The following is a 20,462-nucleotide window of genomic DNA, read 5'->3' on the forward strand; positions in this document are numbered from 1 at the left end:
ACTCGTCAGACTGTGCCTCAATGTAACGCAGAAGCTTGTAAATCCTGAACGGGGGAGAGAGAAAGTGTCCAGTGTCCTGGTGTTGGCCTCTTAGCGCCACAACTAGATTTTTCTGGGCGTGATGCAGGGGCCCCTAATCTTCCAAATGGAAGAAGACAACTAAACCAAAATGTGTTTGTTCTCTTTTAGCTTTTTAAATAACACTTACTGTTCTGTAGCTCCATTACTCAGGGGCCCCATGGCCCCCGGTGCCCCCTGCATTGGTGCGTGTGGAGGCGACGCGTTGGGGTAAAATTCCCCCGACCGAGTGAGGATCTCCTGCTGCTTCCTGCACACGTTGCACACCCACATCACCTAAAAAAACACAACACCAACATGCTCACAGGCCTACATTTGGTATGCATTTTCACATTTCACACATATTTGATACATTTTATTGGGATTTTGTGCGAAACACCAACACAAAGTAGTACATAATTGGGAATAGGAAGGAAATTGACCCATGCCTATCAAAATGGTCTGGACCATTCTATAGCTGAGATTTGATCTAAAAAAAAAAATATTTAATTTTATTGTAAATTTGGTTACATCTAACCTGAGAACCTTCTTCCTAAATTGTTTGTGGAAAATGGCAAAATTGACTTCTTATGGTTTTCTTTTACTAAAGGTTTTCTTCTTGCTTCTCCTTTTTAATGGCCGGGTTTGAGAAGTGCACAGCCTCACCCACCTGAGCCCTGAATCTCTGCAGCTCCTCCAGAGCTCCCATGGGCCTCTTAGTCTTTTATCATCACTTTTAATCATCATCACAACATTACCATAAAATCTAAAGTCCATACCACCTACCCCTAGCTTTCTAACCTGAACCTGCTTAGTTTCACTAAGGTTTGATCCCAGTATAAATTACAGAGCAGGTTGTTTATACTGGGATCAAATTAAACATAGATGCAAACTATGCAAACACATCAAACTTTTTATTAATTTTGAAAAACCATAAATCCATTTCCTTCCATGTTACAATGATCGATCACTTTGTCTTGGTCTGTTGAATAAAATGCAAATAAAAACACAATGAAACATCCGATTGTAACGCAACATGTGGAAGTTTCATGGGTATGAATACTCTAGCATAATACACGTTTTGTTGTCTTACTTGTAGTTATTTAAATAATTTCCTTTGCTTTTTGAACATTTCTGAACATTACAATTAAATTAATATATAGGGGGGAAAACACCATCAAAAAAAAAAAAAAAAAAAAAATCTAGGTCAATAATACTGTTGCGGCGATGGCATTTTTTGGCCCCGAGACGATACCCGATACCTGGCTGTGCAGTATTGGCCGATACGATACCATCTGTTTGAAATTGATGTGTGTGTGTATATATATGAAAAACTGCATACTACTTAGGGTAGTAGAACTTTTTATTGGCTACCTGGAATGGGTGACAATAGTTGAATAAACTTATGGCTCTCAAAGGCCAAAATAGTGCAACATTCGTGAAATTATAACATGTATAATAGTAGTGCAACAGTAAGACAGTAAAAGTACATTAATAATTGAATAATCTCTTTTAAACCCTGAGTTTTGGCTCTCAAATGCCAAAATAGTGCAACTTTCATGAACTTATATAACATGTATAACACTTGTCAGGAGAGAGAAGGCTGCGTTCAAGTGACATACAAACATCAAAATGTTATTTGTTAGTACTCGCCGATACCAATACCACCATTTTAGTGCTGGATCGGAGCCCCGTCCAATAATGATACTGGTATCGGTATCGGTGCAACACTAGTAAATAATATGACCTTCCGCACTGACCTTATTGGCTCTTAGAGAGACACGCCCACCGCAGCGGGCGCAGAAGCGACTTTGACAGTAGCAGCAGGCTCGGCCGCAGCCGTCGGCGAACTTGGTTTTGTGGCAGATGCCGCAGGTGGGAGACTCCGCCCTCGCCGTCTGAGCCGCAGGGGGCTCCTCCCCCAGCTTCTTCACCTGGTCTTTATACATTTCAAACTGCTGATGTAACTTCCTGCAAGAATAAGAGCAGTGACGTCAAGTCAAATGCTTCGTCAATCTCTACCTTGCTCTGAATAACCAGACTATTTTATGACTGTTTCCCATCTCTCAGTTGTTGTGTTCCATTAGCTATAATGTTTTATTGATAAGAGACTTTTTTTTCTGCACTGGATTATTTACAAATGGTGGTAAGCATGTTTTTTTTAAGTAGAGAATGATCCTCATTCACTGGTCTAGATCAACCTCCAATCAGTTCACCTTCTCGGTTTTACTCACGTCTGCGACTCGTTGTCAGTCGGACTTTTAACCTGCAGAACTTCGGACACATTGGCTGCAACATTATTGACCAACTGACTGAACCCTGAGAACGGATTCCACCTGTCCAGGTAACACAGACAGTCAGCTGACAGGAAGCACTTTCGTCGTGGGATTGAGGTGTCAGGTTGGGAAACGGGGAGGAGGTTTGGCCAGGACAGGGTTTTTTAGACTCTGAGGTACTTACGAAGCTGGGGGAGGTTTTACTTCCTCCTCATCCCTGAAGACACAAAAGGCCATGATGAGGATGATGATGATGAAACAGAATAAAAACAATGTCAGAAATGAAATTAACCAAAAGTGAAGCATAAACTAAAACAGAAATATGGAGACACACTGACAAAAATAGGATGCTGAAGATGATCTATGGTAGTAATGAAAGTAACTTCAAATACTGGCGGATATAATTGCTGCCGATTTAAAACCTCTATAGGTCATGTGTGGATTGTTATGTATTCTAATAGTGATTAACTTTGTAGCTATTGCTGCCATTAACAATGTCCACTCTTTCTTATGTGGCTTATTTGGTCCGGTGCTCCAGTGTGTCTAGCTGTGGCTATTTCCGAGGTAGATTTTTAAACCATTGCTGCCATTAACTTCTCTGTTCTGTGTTTTTCTGCCCTGTAGAAAGTACAACAGACCCAAATATTATGGAGTTTAGCTTTAACTGGCTGCTCTCCTCTCAACTCAAAGCTGCTCTATTACAAAGTCTGGTTCAGCTGGAGGTTCATCTCCACTGTCGCCGCATGCTTGCTCAGGGTGAGAGATTGCTGCAAAGACTACTTCCTATAATAATAATAATAATAATAATAATAATAATAATAATAATAATACATTTTATAACTGTTTAACAACTGGATTTTTTCAACATTGCCAAATTTAATTAACTATCTAATATTAACAACAATATAAATGTTTTTTAGCTTGATACATCCCTATAATCAAAACAAAGACATACAACTCAACACCATGTTCTCTGTCTGGAAAGACGGCACTTCTTATTTTTAACAAATCATTAACGTCGTCATCGATAAAATTCAGAGACCCATAAAAGACAAGCTGAAAATATGTTAAAAATAAGATCAAGTCATTAATATCAAAGACAAACTACGGTTACCATTAAGGTTTATACTGTTTCAGGAGTTTATCAATATTATTCGTCTACAGACAGTGACGTGCGGTCAGGGGAGGCAGGTGAGGCAGTGCCTCACCAGCCATCATGGAAAGAAAGAAAATATATAATCATAAAGTAATTTAAATTGTTATATTCATCCGGTGGTTTGTACTAAAAAATATTTATTTTTCATGTAGCTTCACCAATTTCGATTTTTATTTGTTCAAAATCGCTGAATTTTCTTATTTTCCCATTCAAATGCTTGGAAGCGATGCCGGTGAGGCAGCAGCGAGCTCTGCCTCACCTTGGATTGCGCAACCCCTGGCTCTGCGCTGGCTGCTAAGCGGAGAGAGCATGTTGCTGTACGGCGTCAATAAAATGGTTTAAACAAATTTAATATGTGAACTTATTTCCAATAATTTAGCTTATGTATATAATGTACAGTGCTTTTTGTCACCAACTGTGTTTGTGTAACGTGTTTCGTGTAATGAGCGATTATAAACGGCAGAGAACAGATTCGAGGTGAGGCAGGCAGTTCTCTTGCCTCATGGCAGGGGGCGCTCAAGATCCCAGACGTTCGTCTTGTTCACTCCTCAACTGCCGAGTAAGTGACAGCAAGCTAGGCTAAACGATTCGGGAAGCAAGTCAAGTGCAGCGATAGATTATAATAGAGATAGTGATTTTTTTCCTCTCTTGCATTCATCCCTTAAAAACGGTGAGGGATGAATGCAGATCTCCTGGACAGCTTCTCAACTTTTTGGCCGAGAAGGCTCTTGTTGTAACTGTTCCTGAGGCGACAAAGTTGCTCCAGCTCGTGCTCACGGTGCCAGCTACTACAGCGTCAGTGGAGCGGTCATTCTCAGCCCTGAAGAGACTGAAAACATACAGCAGGAACAGGACGGATCAAGGAAGGCTTTCTTCCCTGGCAGTGATCTCCATTGAGACAGAGAGACTTTTAAAACTGAAGGAAGATAAGGAGGACTTCTATCGCAAAGTGACGGATGTTTTTGTGCAGAAGGAGCGACGCATGGACTTAATTTATAAGTAAAGGTAAGACAGTAATAACATTTATTTTGTTTTGTTTTTTAAGGAAATGTGTGTTTTGTGAGCTACAGTTTGTATGTGTAAGGATGCAGAAGTGAAACATAACCTGTAAACTGCTGTCAATCTATGCATCTATTTGCAAATCTGATTCTGATGACGTCAGTGCCTCACCAGCTATGAACCTCACCGCACGTCACTGTCTACAGACAACCATAGCTACTGTACATTATATCAATGCAGTGAAGCTGTTGCTCTGAGGTTTACAGGGAATCCCTTCCTACCCATACTACTGACTGCAGGTACAGACCAACCAGCAGATGGTGCTGTTGTCACATTTAGCAGGATTCTCAAGGCCCCCAGTATTTGTACAGTTTTTTTCTGGAAAACACAAACAAGGCTATTCATGTGACCCTCCTGTCATGCCTTAAAGTTGTCATGTTGAGTTTGCACCAGTCAGTAAACAACTCTTAGAAATCGGTATGAAGATTCTAGAGATCATAAAGGTTCTAATTGTCAATGAGGAGATCAGCAACCTCCAAAGTGGTGGGGTTCTTGAGGTCAGTATGAGGTTCTTAAGGGTCTCATGGGGGACCGGCACACATCACTTAAGAAACTACTGGCAAGAAGAGGGGTTCTGTGTCGGTTCTCAATAAGAGGTTACTTAATCACAGCAGTTAGATAATGAGATTCTAAAGATGTTTAAGGACAGGAAGGAAGATCTAATAGTCAGATGAAAGGCTTTATAGACAAATTCTATGGCTCAGTAAGAACAGTCTGGAGATTCTGATAGGGTTTTAGAGGTAGGTGAAGGCCTTCCTTGAGGTCAGTAAGGAAGTTGAAGAAGTCTCATTAAGGTTATAGATGCCTCTAAAAAGCTCTAATATATTAATAATGATGGTGAAGAACCCAGAATTTGGTTTTAACAGTTAAAAGGAGCAATAGGTAAAAATGACACCCAGTGTTACAAAGCAGAACAACACATACACAACGCCTACCATGGAGAACAGCGATTTCCTCAACGGTCCATAGCTGCTGTGCAGTTTTACTTCCACAGGACAGGTACATGATGTTTTATTCTGTTTCTATTTCTGGTCCACCTCTCTCTTACTGGCTTCCATGTTTGCAGGCTGCTTCTCTTTTGCAAAGATAAAATACCAAATGCTGCGCTGTGGTTTTGGGAACCCTGGGAACTCTCATTTGATTGGCTCAGGAACCAGGAAGTAAACACGGGCTATATTCTGAACCAAAGTATTTCCGCACCATACCTCTAGGTTTTGAAAGGAGAAAAACTTTGACTTAGACATTGTTGATGGAGAGGACCGATTGTTTATAAGGGAATGATACTTCCATCCCAGGGGACAAGTGAGACTGATTTAGGTTAATTTTACAATAAAGATCTTACTTATTGCTCCTTTAATGGAGACTTTCTAAAGATCATATGAGGTTCTAGATGTTGTGATGTTGTTCCAGCAGTCGGTGAACTGCCCTTGAAGATCAGTACAGAAGATGTGGAGGTAATGAATGGGTTGTAGTGGTCAACGAGGAGCTCATTAAGATCTGCAATGAGGATCTAGAAGTCATATTGTTTTTCTGTCAGTGAAAAGCTTCTATGGATCAGTAAGGTGGTTGAAGAGGTAATGATGAGGTTTCAGTAGCCAGCGAATATTTCAGAGATGTCAGTAAACTGCGGGGTTCTTTCATTCTGATCTAGAGGTCATCAGGATGCCACGAAGAGAGACTTCTGATCAGTGATGAAGTCATAGTGGCAAGACCGTAGCTCTGAGAGATAAATTATGGGATCATTATGGGCTTCTGATGTTGAACAGAAAGGTAAAGATGTCCAATAAGTTTAGGATTTTATGTTAATGGTCAATAGAGAGGTTCTAAAAATCTGTGAGGAGATTTTAAATGTTATCATAAGTCACAAGTGGCCAAAGAACACCTCTATGAGAGCAGCAACGAGGATCCAGATGATGGTTCTAGTGGTTCTAGGGTCCAGCAATATTTCTCAACTAACTAAGGTCCCTAGTTTGTAAAGAGTTTGAAGTGTTTCTGATAGGAAATTTTCAAGTAGTAAATCATGAGATTCTAGAGGCAAGTCAGAAAGAAGCTTTTAGTTAATATCAGCCTTTTGTTTTGCTGTAATTTCTTTAGTTTCTCTGTTTCTTCCGTTCTTCTGCCACTCGTTTATTTCCTGAATTCATACATGTCTGACTTCACTTAACCTATATTGTCCTGTCTGACTTCAGCAGGTCTTATATAGAAAAGAGGAAAAACAGACAAAGAAAATTAATGCGACAGATAAAAAAAAACTTACAGTACAAACAGACAATACTTGTGATGTGATCTTCAGGGTCTGGGGGGGAAATCAGAGACTGATCCATTTAAAATTCACTAAATCCTAAATACCTTCAATTGTGTGAGAAAATAACCAGCATGTTGTCTATATTTATCAGTTTCTTGAGATTATTCTAATAAAACTTGAGTCTTACTTCAACATAACACTAAGCAGGACAAACACGAGACTCGGTTTGTCTTTAGAGACACCTGGTGGCCACAGGGGGCTTCAGCAGCATGATCAATAACATCTGAACTCCTTTGATCGTGCTGCTATATTAGTACACAAACTGTGCAATAATCTGCGTTATGAGACACTCATTGACGGTACCGTTTGATTCTCTCCATTTCATTCACCTCAAACTGTTAAAACTAAACTTCTTGTTCAGCCATTAGAAAAGCAATTAAGCTATAGCCGATCCATTTCCTTCCTGAACTTTTGGATAAAACACAATTAAATGTACAATTTTAAACTGAATCCTTGCATTCCTCAAAGATCCCAAGAGCTCAAGACACTTTGATTCATATTAAACCGCAACCACTGATCCACCAACACTCCCACTAATGAGATAACTGGATTTAGTCCTGCAGTCCAATTAAAACCAACAGAAACAGAAGGGCAGCCGGTGACATGTGTGCAGCCTGCAAAACCGCCAGTTTTTAGGTTCAAGAGCACAAGCCCTGTAGACGAACCCACAAAGCATCCTGGCTAAATGGCACACACAAAGCACCAATCCAGAATCTCGGGTTCTGATCCGATCCAAAGACTCCAAACCCTGTAGGTGTGTTGTTTCTTCTGAATATAATTTAATTGTATAAATATCCACAGGCTACAGAACCCAGTCTGTCAATAAAGATAGTTGGACCTGAACTCAGAACCATCCCTGCAATGCAACAACAAAAAACCAGCATGGGCTTCTGTCACGGCCAAAATGGCTCCTTGCCTAATGCACTACTGTCCCAGGGGCCAAAATTAGCTTTAAAAACAACCTTAAACATAAGAGTGGAAATAGGAATATATAGACTCATCAAACCTAGACTGAATTATTTAGCGCTGAATACAGATTCTTGAAAACGGAGTTTGTGACCTGCACCACTTTTACTCTGGGTCGGACTTCAGCAAGGTCTAAATGGGGCCGTGGTCCAGCACTCCTCGGTTTTAGGGGCCAAAAGTAGCTTTTTAAACGAAAAGATGTTTAGCTTTGAAGTCTCCAGAGCTAAACATTGATCCCTATGGGAGGGGTTTGTGTATAGATGACTATTACTGGCCGGGGGTGCGACTTATACTCTGGAGTGACTTATGTGTGAAATTATTACACATTTTTACCGGTATATCATTCCAACTGTTATTCTCACACCAAACCACAAGAGGGCGCTCTAGGCCTGTGTTGAATCAGACGTAAGCGACGTACAAGCGGAAGTGACGCATCTTCTGCCTCCGGAGTTAACGGAGTTACTTGAAAGTGACACCTTTCACTGGATTTTAGTTATTTGGAGTGACACAGGCACTTTGGTTAATTTCTTCGCATGTTATTTATGCTATAGTTATCTGAATAGCTTTTAATATGTTATGTTAACATACCAGGCACGTTCTCAGTTGTCATGTAGCGTAAGCTAACCGTACAATTATTCAGCCTGTTGTTGCCTCCGTTCTATTTTTATTTAAAATTGCCTTTTCAGATGACATGTCTGTTCTTGATGTTGTATATTATCAAATAAATTTCCCCCAAAAATGCGACTTATACACCAGTGCGACTTATATATGTTTTTTCCTTCTTTATCATGCATTTTATGGCTTGTGCGACTTGTACTCCGGAGTGACTTATAGTCCGAAAAATATGGGATAGATAGATAGATAGATAGATAGATAGATAGATAGATAGATAGATAGATAGATAGATAGATAGATAGATAGATAGATAGATAGATAGATAGAAACAATGTCTTTTGGAGAGGAAACAAAACGATTGTTGTATAATATCTATTTTCACATGATCGTAGACTAAAAACCTCAAAGTTAACGTGTATCTGAAGATCTATTGTAATTTGCAGGAGCGAAAAAACAAAACTAACAAACAAAAAAACTTCTGTGGGTGGGGCACCAACACTCGCTCAAGCCCAGGGGCCACATCCTCCTAGATCCGGCCCTGCACTCTGCAACCTACCTATTTCTTTTATATATATTTTTTTGTTTTTTTTCATTCTTCTAATAAATTGCACAATAAGAAAATTATTAGCAGGTCAGGCTCCGCTGGGGGGAGTGGGTATGTGTTTGATTGGACTTGGGGTGGGCAGCAGGGTCTCCCCCATCCAAGAACAGCACCCCAACAACCACCACTATCCTAGAATGCTTTGAAATTACAAATTCAATCACTTCTTTCTGATTGCTTTGCCCGCTCAGCTTCCCTGCTCTCTGAGAAACTGGGCAGAAATCTGGCGTAACCTTCATTTTTTATTCCACGTGGGGGGGGGGGGGGGGGGGGGGGTCATCGTTTTATTTGTGAACGTCGTGTCTCTTCTGCAGCAGGTGACAGCGGGGGGGCTACATAGATTTTTAAGCGCCACTCACTTCAGCATGCTCTGCTCCTTCTCCTCCTCTTTCTTCTGTCGCTCCATCACGGAGAGGATGATCCTCCGCTCCTCCTCGGTCAGATGGCTCAGGTCCGGCAGCTCCGCTCCGGCCCCGGTGGGCGGTGCGGGTCCGGCCGCGCCAGACATCCCGACCGAGAGCCGCTGCAAGACAAGGAGGACGAGGAGAGGGGGGGGGGGGGGCAGCCGGGCCGTTTCAGCGGCGGCCGAGGGGCGTCGGTGCCGTCAATAAATCATGATGACGATGGTGATGTTGATGATGATGATGATGCGGGCTGCAAACCCGCAGAGCGCTCGCTTTTATTTCTTCCAGGTGCGTCTGCGTGCGCAGAGAGACGCGTCTGCAGCCTCATCCGCCATCAGACCACCTGTTTACCATCCCTCCATCCCTCCATCCCTCCTTTCCTCACCGACGGGCGCAGCGGAGTCCTCCTGCCTGTTTAGTCCCAGCTCATGGTGCCTCCTCCGGTGCTCAGCGGCGGCGGCGGCTCCCGTCGGCTCTGCGTCCCGCGGTCGGCTCGCATCCTTCCGTCCTCCGGGGCGGTGTGCTCGGCCTGCAGCGTCGCGTCGTCCCGCTGTGGTTCCTCCGTTGTTTCTTCTCGGCGATAATGGACGCAAGCAGCGGCGGCGGCGGCGGCGGCAGCAGAGGAGGAGGAGGAGGAGACGGAGGAGAAAATAAATAAATCCTCCATAGGAAGCGGGGCGGGGCCACGACGCGACGCGACGGCGCTTACGTGCAACAAAGATCAGCTGGTCGTCGGCGGGTGGGCGGTGGTGGCGAAAGTGCGGGGGTGGAGGGTGTTTTTTTTTTTTTTTTTTTTAAGAGGCTAAACATAGACCTGCAGCCGAAGATAGAAATACAACCGAGCCCTCAAAGCAGTCAATCAATCAATTAGCTATAAATGGCTCCGGCACGCTCAGCCTGGGAGCCTTTCGCGCTATTTTTGGATTCACTAATATGGTGATGAGAAGAAAAATATGAAATATTATTGACGTTAAAAATAATAAAGGAAAAGAAAATCTAGCAAAAAAATAAATTTTCTGTTAACAAAATATAATAGCTATAATATCATGCTTAATAATGATCATCATTTAATGCCCTCGAAATGTAAAATAATAATAGAAATGACGAATTCCACAAATAAAATCGTTGCTTCCCTAAAATTAGATGGATGGTTGCGCCCTCTGCTGGACAACAACAATAACACCACCACCAATAATAACGATTTTAAGGGATAGCTGCAATGGCTCATGCTAAAATACTGTAGATTCAGCTATTCTAGAACTAAACAATGTCGGTATTGAATAATTATTCACTTTACAATAATTTAGATTAAAATATTATTGTAGATTATATGTATATATATATATATATATATATATACATATATATATATATATATATATATATATATATATGTGTGTGTGTGTGTGTGTGTGTGTGTGTGTGTGTGTGTGTGTGTGTGTGTGTGTTTATAAATGTAATTTATTCTTTATTTTAACCATATTTCGGGTCTTCATATTTCAGATGTTCGACTTTGATTGAACTTATACTGATTATATGCTGGATGGTGTCTTCTCGCCAGAAACCATCCAGCATCTCACAGCAGGGTGTAAAATACTAGTAGGGAAGGAATACATGGAACGTCATGACCAAGCGGCTGGTATAGCGTACAGAAACATCCCTTCAGAATACTAACTGGAGACCTCCAGGTCAAAATGGGAGTCACCTCCCAAGGTGGTGGAGAATGACAGAGCTAAGATCCTGTGGGACTTCCAGATACAAACCGACAAAATGGTAAAGGCCAAACCAACCAGACATTGTGATCATTGATAAACAGCAGAGGACAGCCATTGTGATCAATGTGGTCATCAATGGAAACATCAGGAAAAAAGAACATGAGGAACTGGAGAAATACCGAGGGCTCAGGGAAGAACTAGAAAGAGCCTGGAAGGTGAAGGTAACAGTGGTGCCTGTGGTCATCAGAGGACTTAGGGCAGTAACCCACACTCTGGAGACCTGGCTCCAACAGATCCCTGGACAAACATCAGACATCTCAGTCCAGAAGATCTTAGGAACAGCTAAGATCCTAAGAAGAACCCTCAAGCTTCCAGGGCTCTGGTAGAGGACCCGAGCTTGAGAGATAGAGAGCCACCCACCTGCAAAGGAGTATGAGGGGTGAGTGAGAGAACTGTTTTTTTTATGTAAAGTATATTATTTTATATATGTATAAGGTAATGACGGGAAACTAAAATAGGAGAAATGTGATTTCTGTTTTTAATTTTCATCAGAACTCTCGCTGCAGCGTTTTGGATCACCTGGAGGCTTTGAACTGCATTTTGTGGACTTCCTGATAATAAACAATTACAATAGTCCAGCCTGGAAGTAACAAATGCATGGACTAGTTTGACAGCAACATTTCTGGACCGGATGTTTCTAGTTTGGGCAACATTCCAGAGGTGAAAGAAATTCTTGAAATAATATCTGCTTTATTAGGTATGCTTTTTGATCTCCTTTTAACTTTGTGGCGTTGCCTCTTGTCTTCCTGTCTTGTCGGGTGTCTGAGTAATCGCTTGTGGGATTGTGTGAGACGGTTGCTACCACTGCTTGATGCAAACAAATTGCTCTTTGTGGACCTAACAAAGTACATTCTAAAGTTAAAGAATCTTCCTTTGAGTATGTTAATGTCTCACCAAAGCCACAGGCTGATGTCGATGTTAGGCTGCATTCATCAGCTCAATAGTCAGTCAATAGTCAGGAGAAGGTGCCAAATGTAGGAAAAGGTGCATCAGTTATATACAGTGTACCTTCTTATATACTCAATGCGAATAGTTGAGATGATAGCCAGAACAAGGCCAGCCACACAAAACAGGAGAGTACAAGTAACAAAAATAACAACAAAGGTCTAAAACCCTTAAAAGCAACATTACTTCAGGCTAAAAAATAAATATATGTCATGATTTTCCAATTATTGGTTTAAATAAAAAAAAAAACGCTAAAATGTATCACATAACCTACAAAATATCCACAATGTGATCCCAGTGCACTTTATCATACTCACGTTTTACTTAATCATTGGCTATTGATCTAATAAATACTAGTTAATTAAAAAATAGACGTGTAAAATATAATTAATGTGCTGTTTTTAAACAGCTAACATGTTTGTAATAGTAAAAGTAACAGAAAATAACCCGAGATAAGTTCATGTCAGGTTGTGGGAGCAGCTTTGACGGTTCAATAGACAAACTTTTAAGTGCTTAGTTAATGATTTAAGAGCTGTCTGATCAGGTGTAACCACAGGTTTTATATTCCATGTTTGTAAAGCATGATGCGAGAATACTGCCGATCCAAAAGTCAATTTTCCTGAAAGGGACAAGACGGTCTTCTTTCAGACTCGCCCTGGTTGAGCTGCTTTGATTTTCTTTTTTCTTAATGAATTCCTGCAGCGGAGGAGCACCTGGTCCGTGAAGAACTTCAAACACCAAAATGATGTTTGATCAAATTATCCAAACACAGTAAATCATGTTTACTCAGGATCCTGCAGTAAAAATAAAATTTTTAGAGCTTAATCCATTTATCCATTGATTGAGCTATTCTTTCATCCAAAACGTCTTAGTTTTGTGTGCTGTAACGATATTTGTAGATCGGCCTTATGAATAAATCAGATGATTACATCTGAATAAGTCCATCAATGCTTCATTCCTTTCTAGGTTTCAATATTTAAAATTCAACTTTTTATTTATCTATTAAAACTATAAAATGGGCTAAAAGGGATTTGGACTTCAGGGAATTTGAGGCTAGAAGAGTTTATAATATTGACAAGAAAATAGTGAAGGAAGCTGAGTTGGGGCTGTTTCTGATCCTGGTTTTGTTTTAGTGATCTCTTCAACCTGCTGTGTTTTTTTTTTTTTTTGTTTCTCATCCTTTATTTTATTTCCCCTCCTTTGATTGTTTCCCTTGTTTTTAGTCCTCATCTGAAGAGCAGCAGGTCCAGGGGCTTTTCCCTGAGTCCGTTCTGATCGGCTCGGCCCCTGATTCATCCTAAAAACACAAACTTCTTTTAAATCATTTTCAACATGGATGGAAACGCGGACTGTGACGTGCTACCTGTGATCTGCGGCAGATATTTTTTTGGTAGGGGATCCGAGTCATGCCATCATGTGATCACATGACTCGTAAACCAGACTAAGAGGATTACTTCTGTTTTCCCTTCTGTCATATTTATGGTCTGTTTTATCTTTCAGCCGGTTTGCTTTTGTAAGAAGCAGCAGAAGGGTCCGGACGGCCAGAGGAGCTATTGTTTCACAGATGATCGGCAGCGTATGATTGACAGATGAAGCTGAATGCTTGTGCTGTTTTTCTGCTGCTGATCTGCCCTCTGCAGAGGCTCCACTGCAGCCTGCCGGTCTTCACTCCTGCCCCAGCAGCGCTGCAGGTAAGACAGGGTGTGAGCTGAGGAACTTAAATAAAAACAAACGGACATAAGAAAGTAGAGAATAGATAAAACATTAATTTGGGTCCTGAAAAAGCTAAAATGTCAGAAATGTTGTTTTTGGGGTGTAGTAGCTGATCCAACCTGAGGTCCTGAGGCCTCAGGTAAGGCGTGGAGAGCCATTTCTAAACCCAAAGTGAGAACGATTAAAAAAAGCAAGCTATGACTGCCTTAATGTGCTTCAAGACAGTCGAAGGCACAGCCTGTGGGATGCTAAAAATAGAAAGTGCCTGCCTCTGGAACGATAAAGGTAAATAAAAGAGGCTGTTTTTGAAGAACGGGGATTATTCTACATTTGGATGAAGATCCCTCCAGATTGGTGTACAGATCTGTAATTTCTTTTAAATAAAATCCTTCTTTGTTCAGCTAAGTCCATGTCAACAGACTGCCTGCCCTGGAGCATGTTTGAATGTGATCAACCCCCCCCATACAAAACAGCAGCTTAAATATTTCAAATCAGAAAAATAGTGATCGTTATTGATTATTTTTTATTGTACTTTAAAATTACTTGTTTACAGGGTTAACACAAGGTAGATGCTCCGTTTATCTGGAACAAACTTCCAGAAAACTGTAAAAGTGCGGAAAGCCTGAGTTCTTTTAAATCAAGATTAAAAACACATCTGTTTAAAATTGCCTTTGACTGTTCTAGTTAAACAGTTTTACTGTTTTTAATGTTCTTTTTTGTTACTACATTCTATCCCTACTTGCTTTTATTCTATTTTCTATCTACATTTTATTATTTTGGTATATCTTAATCATGTAAAGCACTTTGTATTGTCTTGTACTGAATTGTGCTATATAAATAAATTTGCCTTGCCTTGCCTTGCCTTACAGCAAATATGCATCTGTGTTTAAAGCTGACCTTTCAAGATGTTGGTTCCCAACTCCTTTCATTGCACATCCACTAAATCCTACATTCATGCTACATGGAAATTGACATCTGCTGCACTTATTCAGTTTCTATGATCAGACGAAGGAGGTGAAACATCTCTCTGCTCCCTTTTTAGGAGAAGGTTTCTGCAAACCCTGAGTCAGACCCTGTCAGCTCACTGAAGAAGCACGAATTTATGCGTCTTCCTGGTATCTGCCGTCGCCTGAAGAGACGCAGAGTCACCGTTGTGGTAAATCCCCCCCCTCCGACTCGGCACTCTATCAACACAGAGATTCCTTTGTTGTCTTTCACACAACTAAAAGAAAAAGATTGAACATTTTGTAAACATCTCAGCACCATGTTGACTTACACGCTTTGTATCACCTGTGTAAAAAGTTTTAGGATGAATTCACAGTTAATTGCACTAAAACCTTCAGACACACCAAACACTTGTTTTAAGCACCTTTATTCAGTGGGTCAGAAAACCCTTTATTGGGAAGTGCAGCAATGCCTTGAAATTACATTAGCTGTGAATTAGCCCCATGTAAATAAACTAGATTTCATTTAAATGCTGTTGATAAAATAATTTCTTTGGCATCGCTTCAAAATACTTGTAATTGTTTTTCTTATTTGTACCTCCCTCAGTTTTGCTAATTAGTAATTCCCATTATGCGGGATGTAACTGTAATGAATGATGTGGTGAAGAACCCAGAATTCAGCCAAACACTGTAGAAAAGCTTTTGACGGTGTTTTAATGGAGGGAAGGTGAGGGAATCAAAACAGTCAAACAGAACAGGGTCCAAAAAGGGTAAGGCAGACATCCAGACAACTTGACAGGGAACCGGCAACAGAACTGGGCAGAACAAAACAGATCAAGTTACAGACAGGATCAATGATGTGCTGGGAGCTCTTACCAAACTGAGGCAGCAGACACATGGGTGACAAGTGTGACGAACCGACGGGGAGCAGAGAACTAAGGCAGGTTTAAATAGGCGGATAGAACAGGTGAGCGGAAGGAAACTAATCAAGAACAGGTGGGAGTGATTAAGGGAGCAGACAGGACACTAGAAAATAACCCTAAGACAAAACCAAGCAAACCAAGCACAGAACTAAAAGCAGAGCTAAAACAGGGACCAGATAACTAACACAATAAAGGGGCTAAACTAGAATCCAAAAACGGAAATAAATCCAAGGGCGAAAAGAGCTACTTTAACCAAATAATAAACATAAACCAGAACAGAACGTGACAGTAACTGGACCTTAGTTTATTTTGCCACCGTCCCCACTGAGCAGGAAGGGAAGGAGGTTTATTAAATATATTCATTGATTCACTGTCAGAGCACAAACAGCAGCGGGGAGCATCTTGGAGCTTACTGGTCAGGTCAAACCACAGTAAAGCCTTTGATTATGTGTTTCTTTGGTGCTAAAATAGCCTTTTATGTCCAACTATCACACATTTCTATGTGTGAAGTTTCACAGTCGCGTCTCCATCAGTGTGCTTTGCGTCTTTTAAGACTGTAAACAATCTGGTCAGCAGCTAAAAACTCCCGGCGGGTCTGCTTTGAAACAAAGAATGGAAAAAAAAAAAAAATCAACTAGTGACCACTGTTATGGAAGGTGGAGGATGTGTGATGCTGTGGGTTTGTTCATTTCCGGCTGGACCTAGAATTTAACTCTTTGAAATAACATATCGAGTATAAATTTGGCAATCCCAAACACTGGGCCAAGTCAGCGCAGATGGGAGCCTTGTTTGAGGGCATGGCCTGATCTGATGGCCACATCGACACAAAAATGGTTCACTCCCCAAAACTAAGCCTTCTTCCAGGGCCATATCAGTCCTCAGACCCAAAGCATATAATAAAAAACATGCAGGTGAGCTGAAGAGAAGACCAGGGCCTCTGGATTATCTGGATATCTGTAGACTTCAAATATGTGAAATGTTATAGAAAACAAAAGTTTTATCTGTTTGGCTTAAGGAGGTTATAATGTATCATCAATAAGGGTGCATAATTATGTTTGAGGTGAGTTTGCTGAAAGCAGTTTCTTAATGTGGATATTTGTCTGCCTCAACTAAATATATTCCAATTAAAAACTGGAACTATTAGCAATTTTCCTTCTTGAGATTATTCTACTGCAGTAAGATTTTTTTCAATTTTAAGGTTGTTCACAGTTTTTCGCCAATGGTGCAAACGCACAAGGACTGCTGTGTACTTATTAAGTAAAATATTTCTTTTGGCAATTTCCTTGCATGTATTAATTCACTTTTTATTGCTCAGGTGCTAATCATCTGCAAAACATCTCCTGAAAGTTACATTTCTGATCATAAATAGAAGCAGATTATTTCCAGGTTGAATGTAAAAAAAAAAAAAAAAAAATGCATAGGTTGCCACATTCACCTTTTAGCTCGGTCAAATCCAACCATGAGTTTAATATTTTTACAACCAGAACCTTGATTTTTGTCATACTGAGAAGTAAATAATAGATGCATGGATGCCGCTCTACAATTAGTGTTTATTGACACGCTTCAGGTCAGGTTTTAGTTTCCTTTTCTGCTTTGGTTGTTCATCTCTTTGGAGCAAAATGTTAAGGCACAAACATTATATAAACAGTTACTGGAAGTTTAAATTACATTTAAATTAAATAATTTATATTTCCGTGTTTTATTCTATACAGAGGTGGGTAGTAACTAGTTACATTTAACTTTTGAAAAACAAAAAATGACTTTTAGGAGTAGTTTTACTGCCCCAAACTTTTTACCTCTTCTTGACTAATATTGTTTTGAAGTAACAAAACTGTTACAGTGCTTAACTTTTCTTATTTTTGCTGTGCCATTTGGTGGTCAAGTAACAGTAGATATAGTCACTGGAAGTAGTTTCTGCTGTTTTTACAAGTATAGGTTACCTGCTGCGAGTATTAGTTTCAAAGGTTTTTCTGTTGTGGAAAACTAAAGTTTGGAAATGTGTCTTTATTTTTCTCAACTTTGTTATCTTATAATAATGTGATTTAACTTTACTCCTTTTTTTCCTGATTTTATCATTTAAAGTTCCAGAAACAGCCCACGAGTTCACATTTTGACTGTATGATTACATCGTTTACATAAATTAAATATGTACATTACTACTCAACTTCTCACTGCTTCTGTAGTCCTTTTTAGCAAATATTAGTTTTGCTCTAACGTGAGTCATTGTTATTTAGATGGGTACTTTTTACTTCTGCTTAAGTAAGAATATGGTACTTTTACTTTATTTATTTTTTTTTTCTGGGTTTTTGTGGCACTAGTGGCCCTTTTTTTTTCCTGCTTTTACTTTTTAATAATATTTGACTACTTTACCCACTTCTGGTTCTACAACATATAGTCTGAAAGATCAACCCATCCATTCTAAAGCCTGACAGCTGTAGAAATATGTCATAAACTCTTATCAAACCTGTCTGTTTTACTTCTGAAATTAGCTAAAAGTGCATCTAACTCTGAAAATTCGCATAGCAGAGGGTGTGGGAGCCCTGAGTGTAAAGCTAAACTAAAATCGATCCTGTATAACTCAGTCGGTGCCTCTGTCCTTCTCCTCCTCTCAGTGTAACCTGGAGAAGTTCTGCTGGGGCCGGAGCTGGTGGAGGAGACAGAGGACTCCACCTGGTCAGGTGTGTCGATGCCCTCGAGGTTCCAGGTGTTCGCATTTCTTCCTTCACAGCATCTGACCAACAACAAGAACAACGAGCAGAAAGATTTGCTTTGCTCCAAATAAACTTTGTTTTTCAAATGAACCAAGGATTTTTTTTTCTCTATGTTTTCATGTTAAACCCAATATTTAAATAAATTACACGTAAATATTTATTTTATTTCAGAGGTTATGAAGTTCCCCTTTTGGATTTATATTTAATATTTCTTTGGATTGCAGAACATTTAGAGGTGATTCTGACCTGTGCCCAGGTGGAGGTGTAATTCTAACCCTTCGCCTATGGGTGGCGGTGTGGCTCCACTGCCTGACTTCCGCCAACACAAACGATTCCAACTCAGCTGAAGAAACTACCGGAAGTGTCAGTGCTTCGCCTTCATAATAAATGTTCACGTTACGGTCAAACTCTTACATATTTCCCTGACATGTAGGGGGAGCACTCCCTCCTGGCGTTGAGTGAGAGGACTAATAGAAAACATTCACACCAAACAACAATTTAGAATCACTAATATATCCATAGTGTGGATTTACTCCAGCTTCCTCACAGTCTGCTGTGTGTCTCAAAACCAATCCATGGTGTACCCCCAATGTACTGCTGGAGATGGGTACCAGCCTGAGAGCTGCACCTGAGGAGAAATCTTCAAGTGACCAATTAGAGACCAGCTTAAAGACACATGTCAGCCAAACGTGTTAGGACGTATACACACTAGTTTGCCCGCTGCACCTCGGCACTGAAACGTTAAAATTAGGACAAAATACACAAATAAATTAATGAAAAACCCAAAAGAGAAAGGGATTGCTGAAAACCAGGCACATTTCATGAGGGAACTGATGTGATAATTACTTTGTATTTTTAATTTATGTTTACACTGTTTTCCTGCTACTGACAAGCTGCCACTGTTCTTCTTCAGACGCTGATGCCATTTTATTCTATGAGGGTTCAGATTTCTCTGATGCCATAAATATAGTCCTTCTTTTAGTTAAATACCACATTCAATCCAGCAAGTGGAGGTGTAATAAGCCCTCCTTCCCCTGTTTCATTAATGGATTTAAAACTTTCTATTCATTATTAAGCAGATCGAAAAACTCAAAAATCTTCGGGAATTATGTCACACCAGATCTCTAAAAACTTGTGATCATTGTGCAGCTTTTCTCCTCTGTTTGTATTAATTTTCTTTAGTCTTTATAATTATTTTACACCCCCTATCTTATAGTTTGTAATTATAATGTTGCCCATTAGAGTTTGAACAGCAGGGACGTGCAGAGACCGTTGAAGGGGCAGGTGCTCAAATTTAAAAGAGGGCACATGGGGCACGGATTTAAAACACGATACAGAAACATACCTTGCTATACATCCGGCTGAAATGTACCAACCCATACTATAAAGAATGTAACATGGAATCAAGGGCGTAGGTTTGATATGAACTTTGATTTGAACTTTAACCCTAGGGACACTTCATTGCTCTGACATCATTGGTCCTACGCAGTGTGCATGCTCCTATTTCTTTATGCTTGACTTGAGCGTCAGGGCACGTTTCTTCTGTCTAAAGAGAAAAGCAGTATTTCTTACTACATTTATACAAATTTTATAAGCACGACACACACTAGATGCTTTTTGTTAATCTGGTGGCCTAGTGGTTAGAGCATTGATCTTGGGTCCCAGAGGTTCTGAGTTCAACTCCCACAGACTACCATCCTGGGTCCCTGAGCAAGACACTTAACCCCGATTGCTCCCCTGGCGCCGCACAGTGGCAGCCCACTGCTCACCAAGGGGATGGGTGAAGATGCAGAAGTGAATTTATCCATTGTGAGATCAATAAAGTTCTATTATTATTATAAATTATAAAGCAGCGCCCGATCTGATGAACGTTGAATTGAGACTTTTTTCCCACTTTGAAAAAGTTTGCATTTGAACTTACCAGCAACAGAGACCTATCAATTTTTACCATCTGCAACATTCCAAACACATTTCTTACATCATATATCTGAAGAGTAGATAACAGCTTCTCC

General features: G+C 40.3%; 2 protein-coding genes across 15 annotated transcripts in view; one reads left to right on the plus strand and one right to left on the minus strand.

Annotated features, from left to right (window-relative positions):
* rims2b (regulating synaptic membrane exocytosis 2b) overlaps positions 1-10,166 on the minus strand; it is a 62,868-nt gene extending 52,702 nt beyond the window's left edge. For 4 of the 13 annotated variants that reach the window (XM_036145386.1, XM_036145384.1, XM_036145383.1 and 1 more), the window contains exons 1-6: positions 9,825-10,138; positions 9,395-9,558; positions 2,518-2,550; positions 2,292-2,393; positions 1,818-2,028; positions 209-354 (exon numbers count right to left, since the gene is read on the minus strand). In XM_036145386.1, the coding sequence (XP_036001279.1) occupies positions 209-354; positions 1,818-2,028; positions 2,292-2,393; positions 2,518-2,550; positions 9,395-9,543 (641 nt within the window). In that variant the 5' untranslated portion in view covers positions 9,544-9,558; positions 9,825-10,138. Of the gene's footprint in view, positions 1-208; positions 355-1,817; positions 2,029-2,291; positions 2,394-2,517; positions 2,551-9,394; positions 9,559-9,824 lie in introns of all 13 variants that reach the window. The other 9 variants (XR_004932278.1, XR_004932277.1, XM_036145382.1 and 6 more) reach the window with 7 other exon arrangements.
* A 3,408-nt stretch (positions 10,167-13,574) lies between these two features.
* On the plus strand, positions 13,575-19,700 carry si:ch211-191i18.4 (uncharacterized protein LOC799350 homolog). Of its 2 annotated transcripts, XM_036145435.1 has the most exons (4): positions 13,575-13,850; positions 14,915-15,028; positions 18,352-18,417; positions 18,707-19,700. In XM_036145435.1, the coding sequence occupies exons 1-4, from the start codon at positions 13,749-13,751 to the stop codon at positions 18,716-18,718; spliced, it is 294 nt and encodes a 97-aa protein (XP_036001328.1). In that variant the 5' UTR covers positions 13,575-13,748; the 3' UTR covers positions 18,719-19,700. The 2 variants fall into 2 exon arrangements, with proteins under 2 accessions (XP_036001328.1, XP_036001327.1); XM_036145434.1 differs by lacking the exon at positions 18,707-19,700 and having other exon boundaries at positions 13,576-13,850; positions 18,352-18,540.
* The last annotated feature ends 762 nt before the right edge of the window (positions 19,701-20,462 follow it).

The sequence above is a fragment of the Fundulus heteroclitus genome, chromosome 13 (genome assembly GCF_011125445.2).
Source record: "Fundulus heteroclitus isolate FHET01 chromosome 13, MU-UCD_Fhet_4.1, whole genome shotgun sequence".
NCBI lineage: Eukaryota > Metazoa > Chordata > Actinopteri > Cyprinodontiformes > Fundulidae > Fundulus > Fundulus heteroclitus.

Bases quoted from the DNA above. Each gene is read 5' to 3' on its own strand.
- si:ch211-191i18.4 (XM_036145434.1), top strand. From the start codon at position 13,749: ATGAAGCTGAATGCTTGTGCTGTTTTTCTGCTGCTGATCTGCCCTCTG. The intron at 13,851-14,914 runs GTAAGACAGGGT...CTCCCTTTTTAG, and splicing joins CTGCCCCAGCAGCGCTGCAG to GAGAAGGTTTCTGCAAACCC. The intron at 15,029-18,351 runs GTAAATCCCCCC...TCCTCCTCTCAG, and splicing joins GACGCAGAGTCACCGTTGTG to TGTAACCTGGAGAAGTTCTG.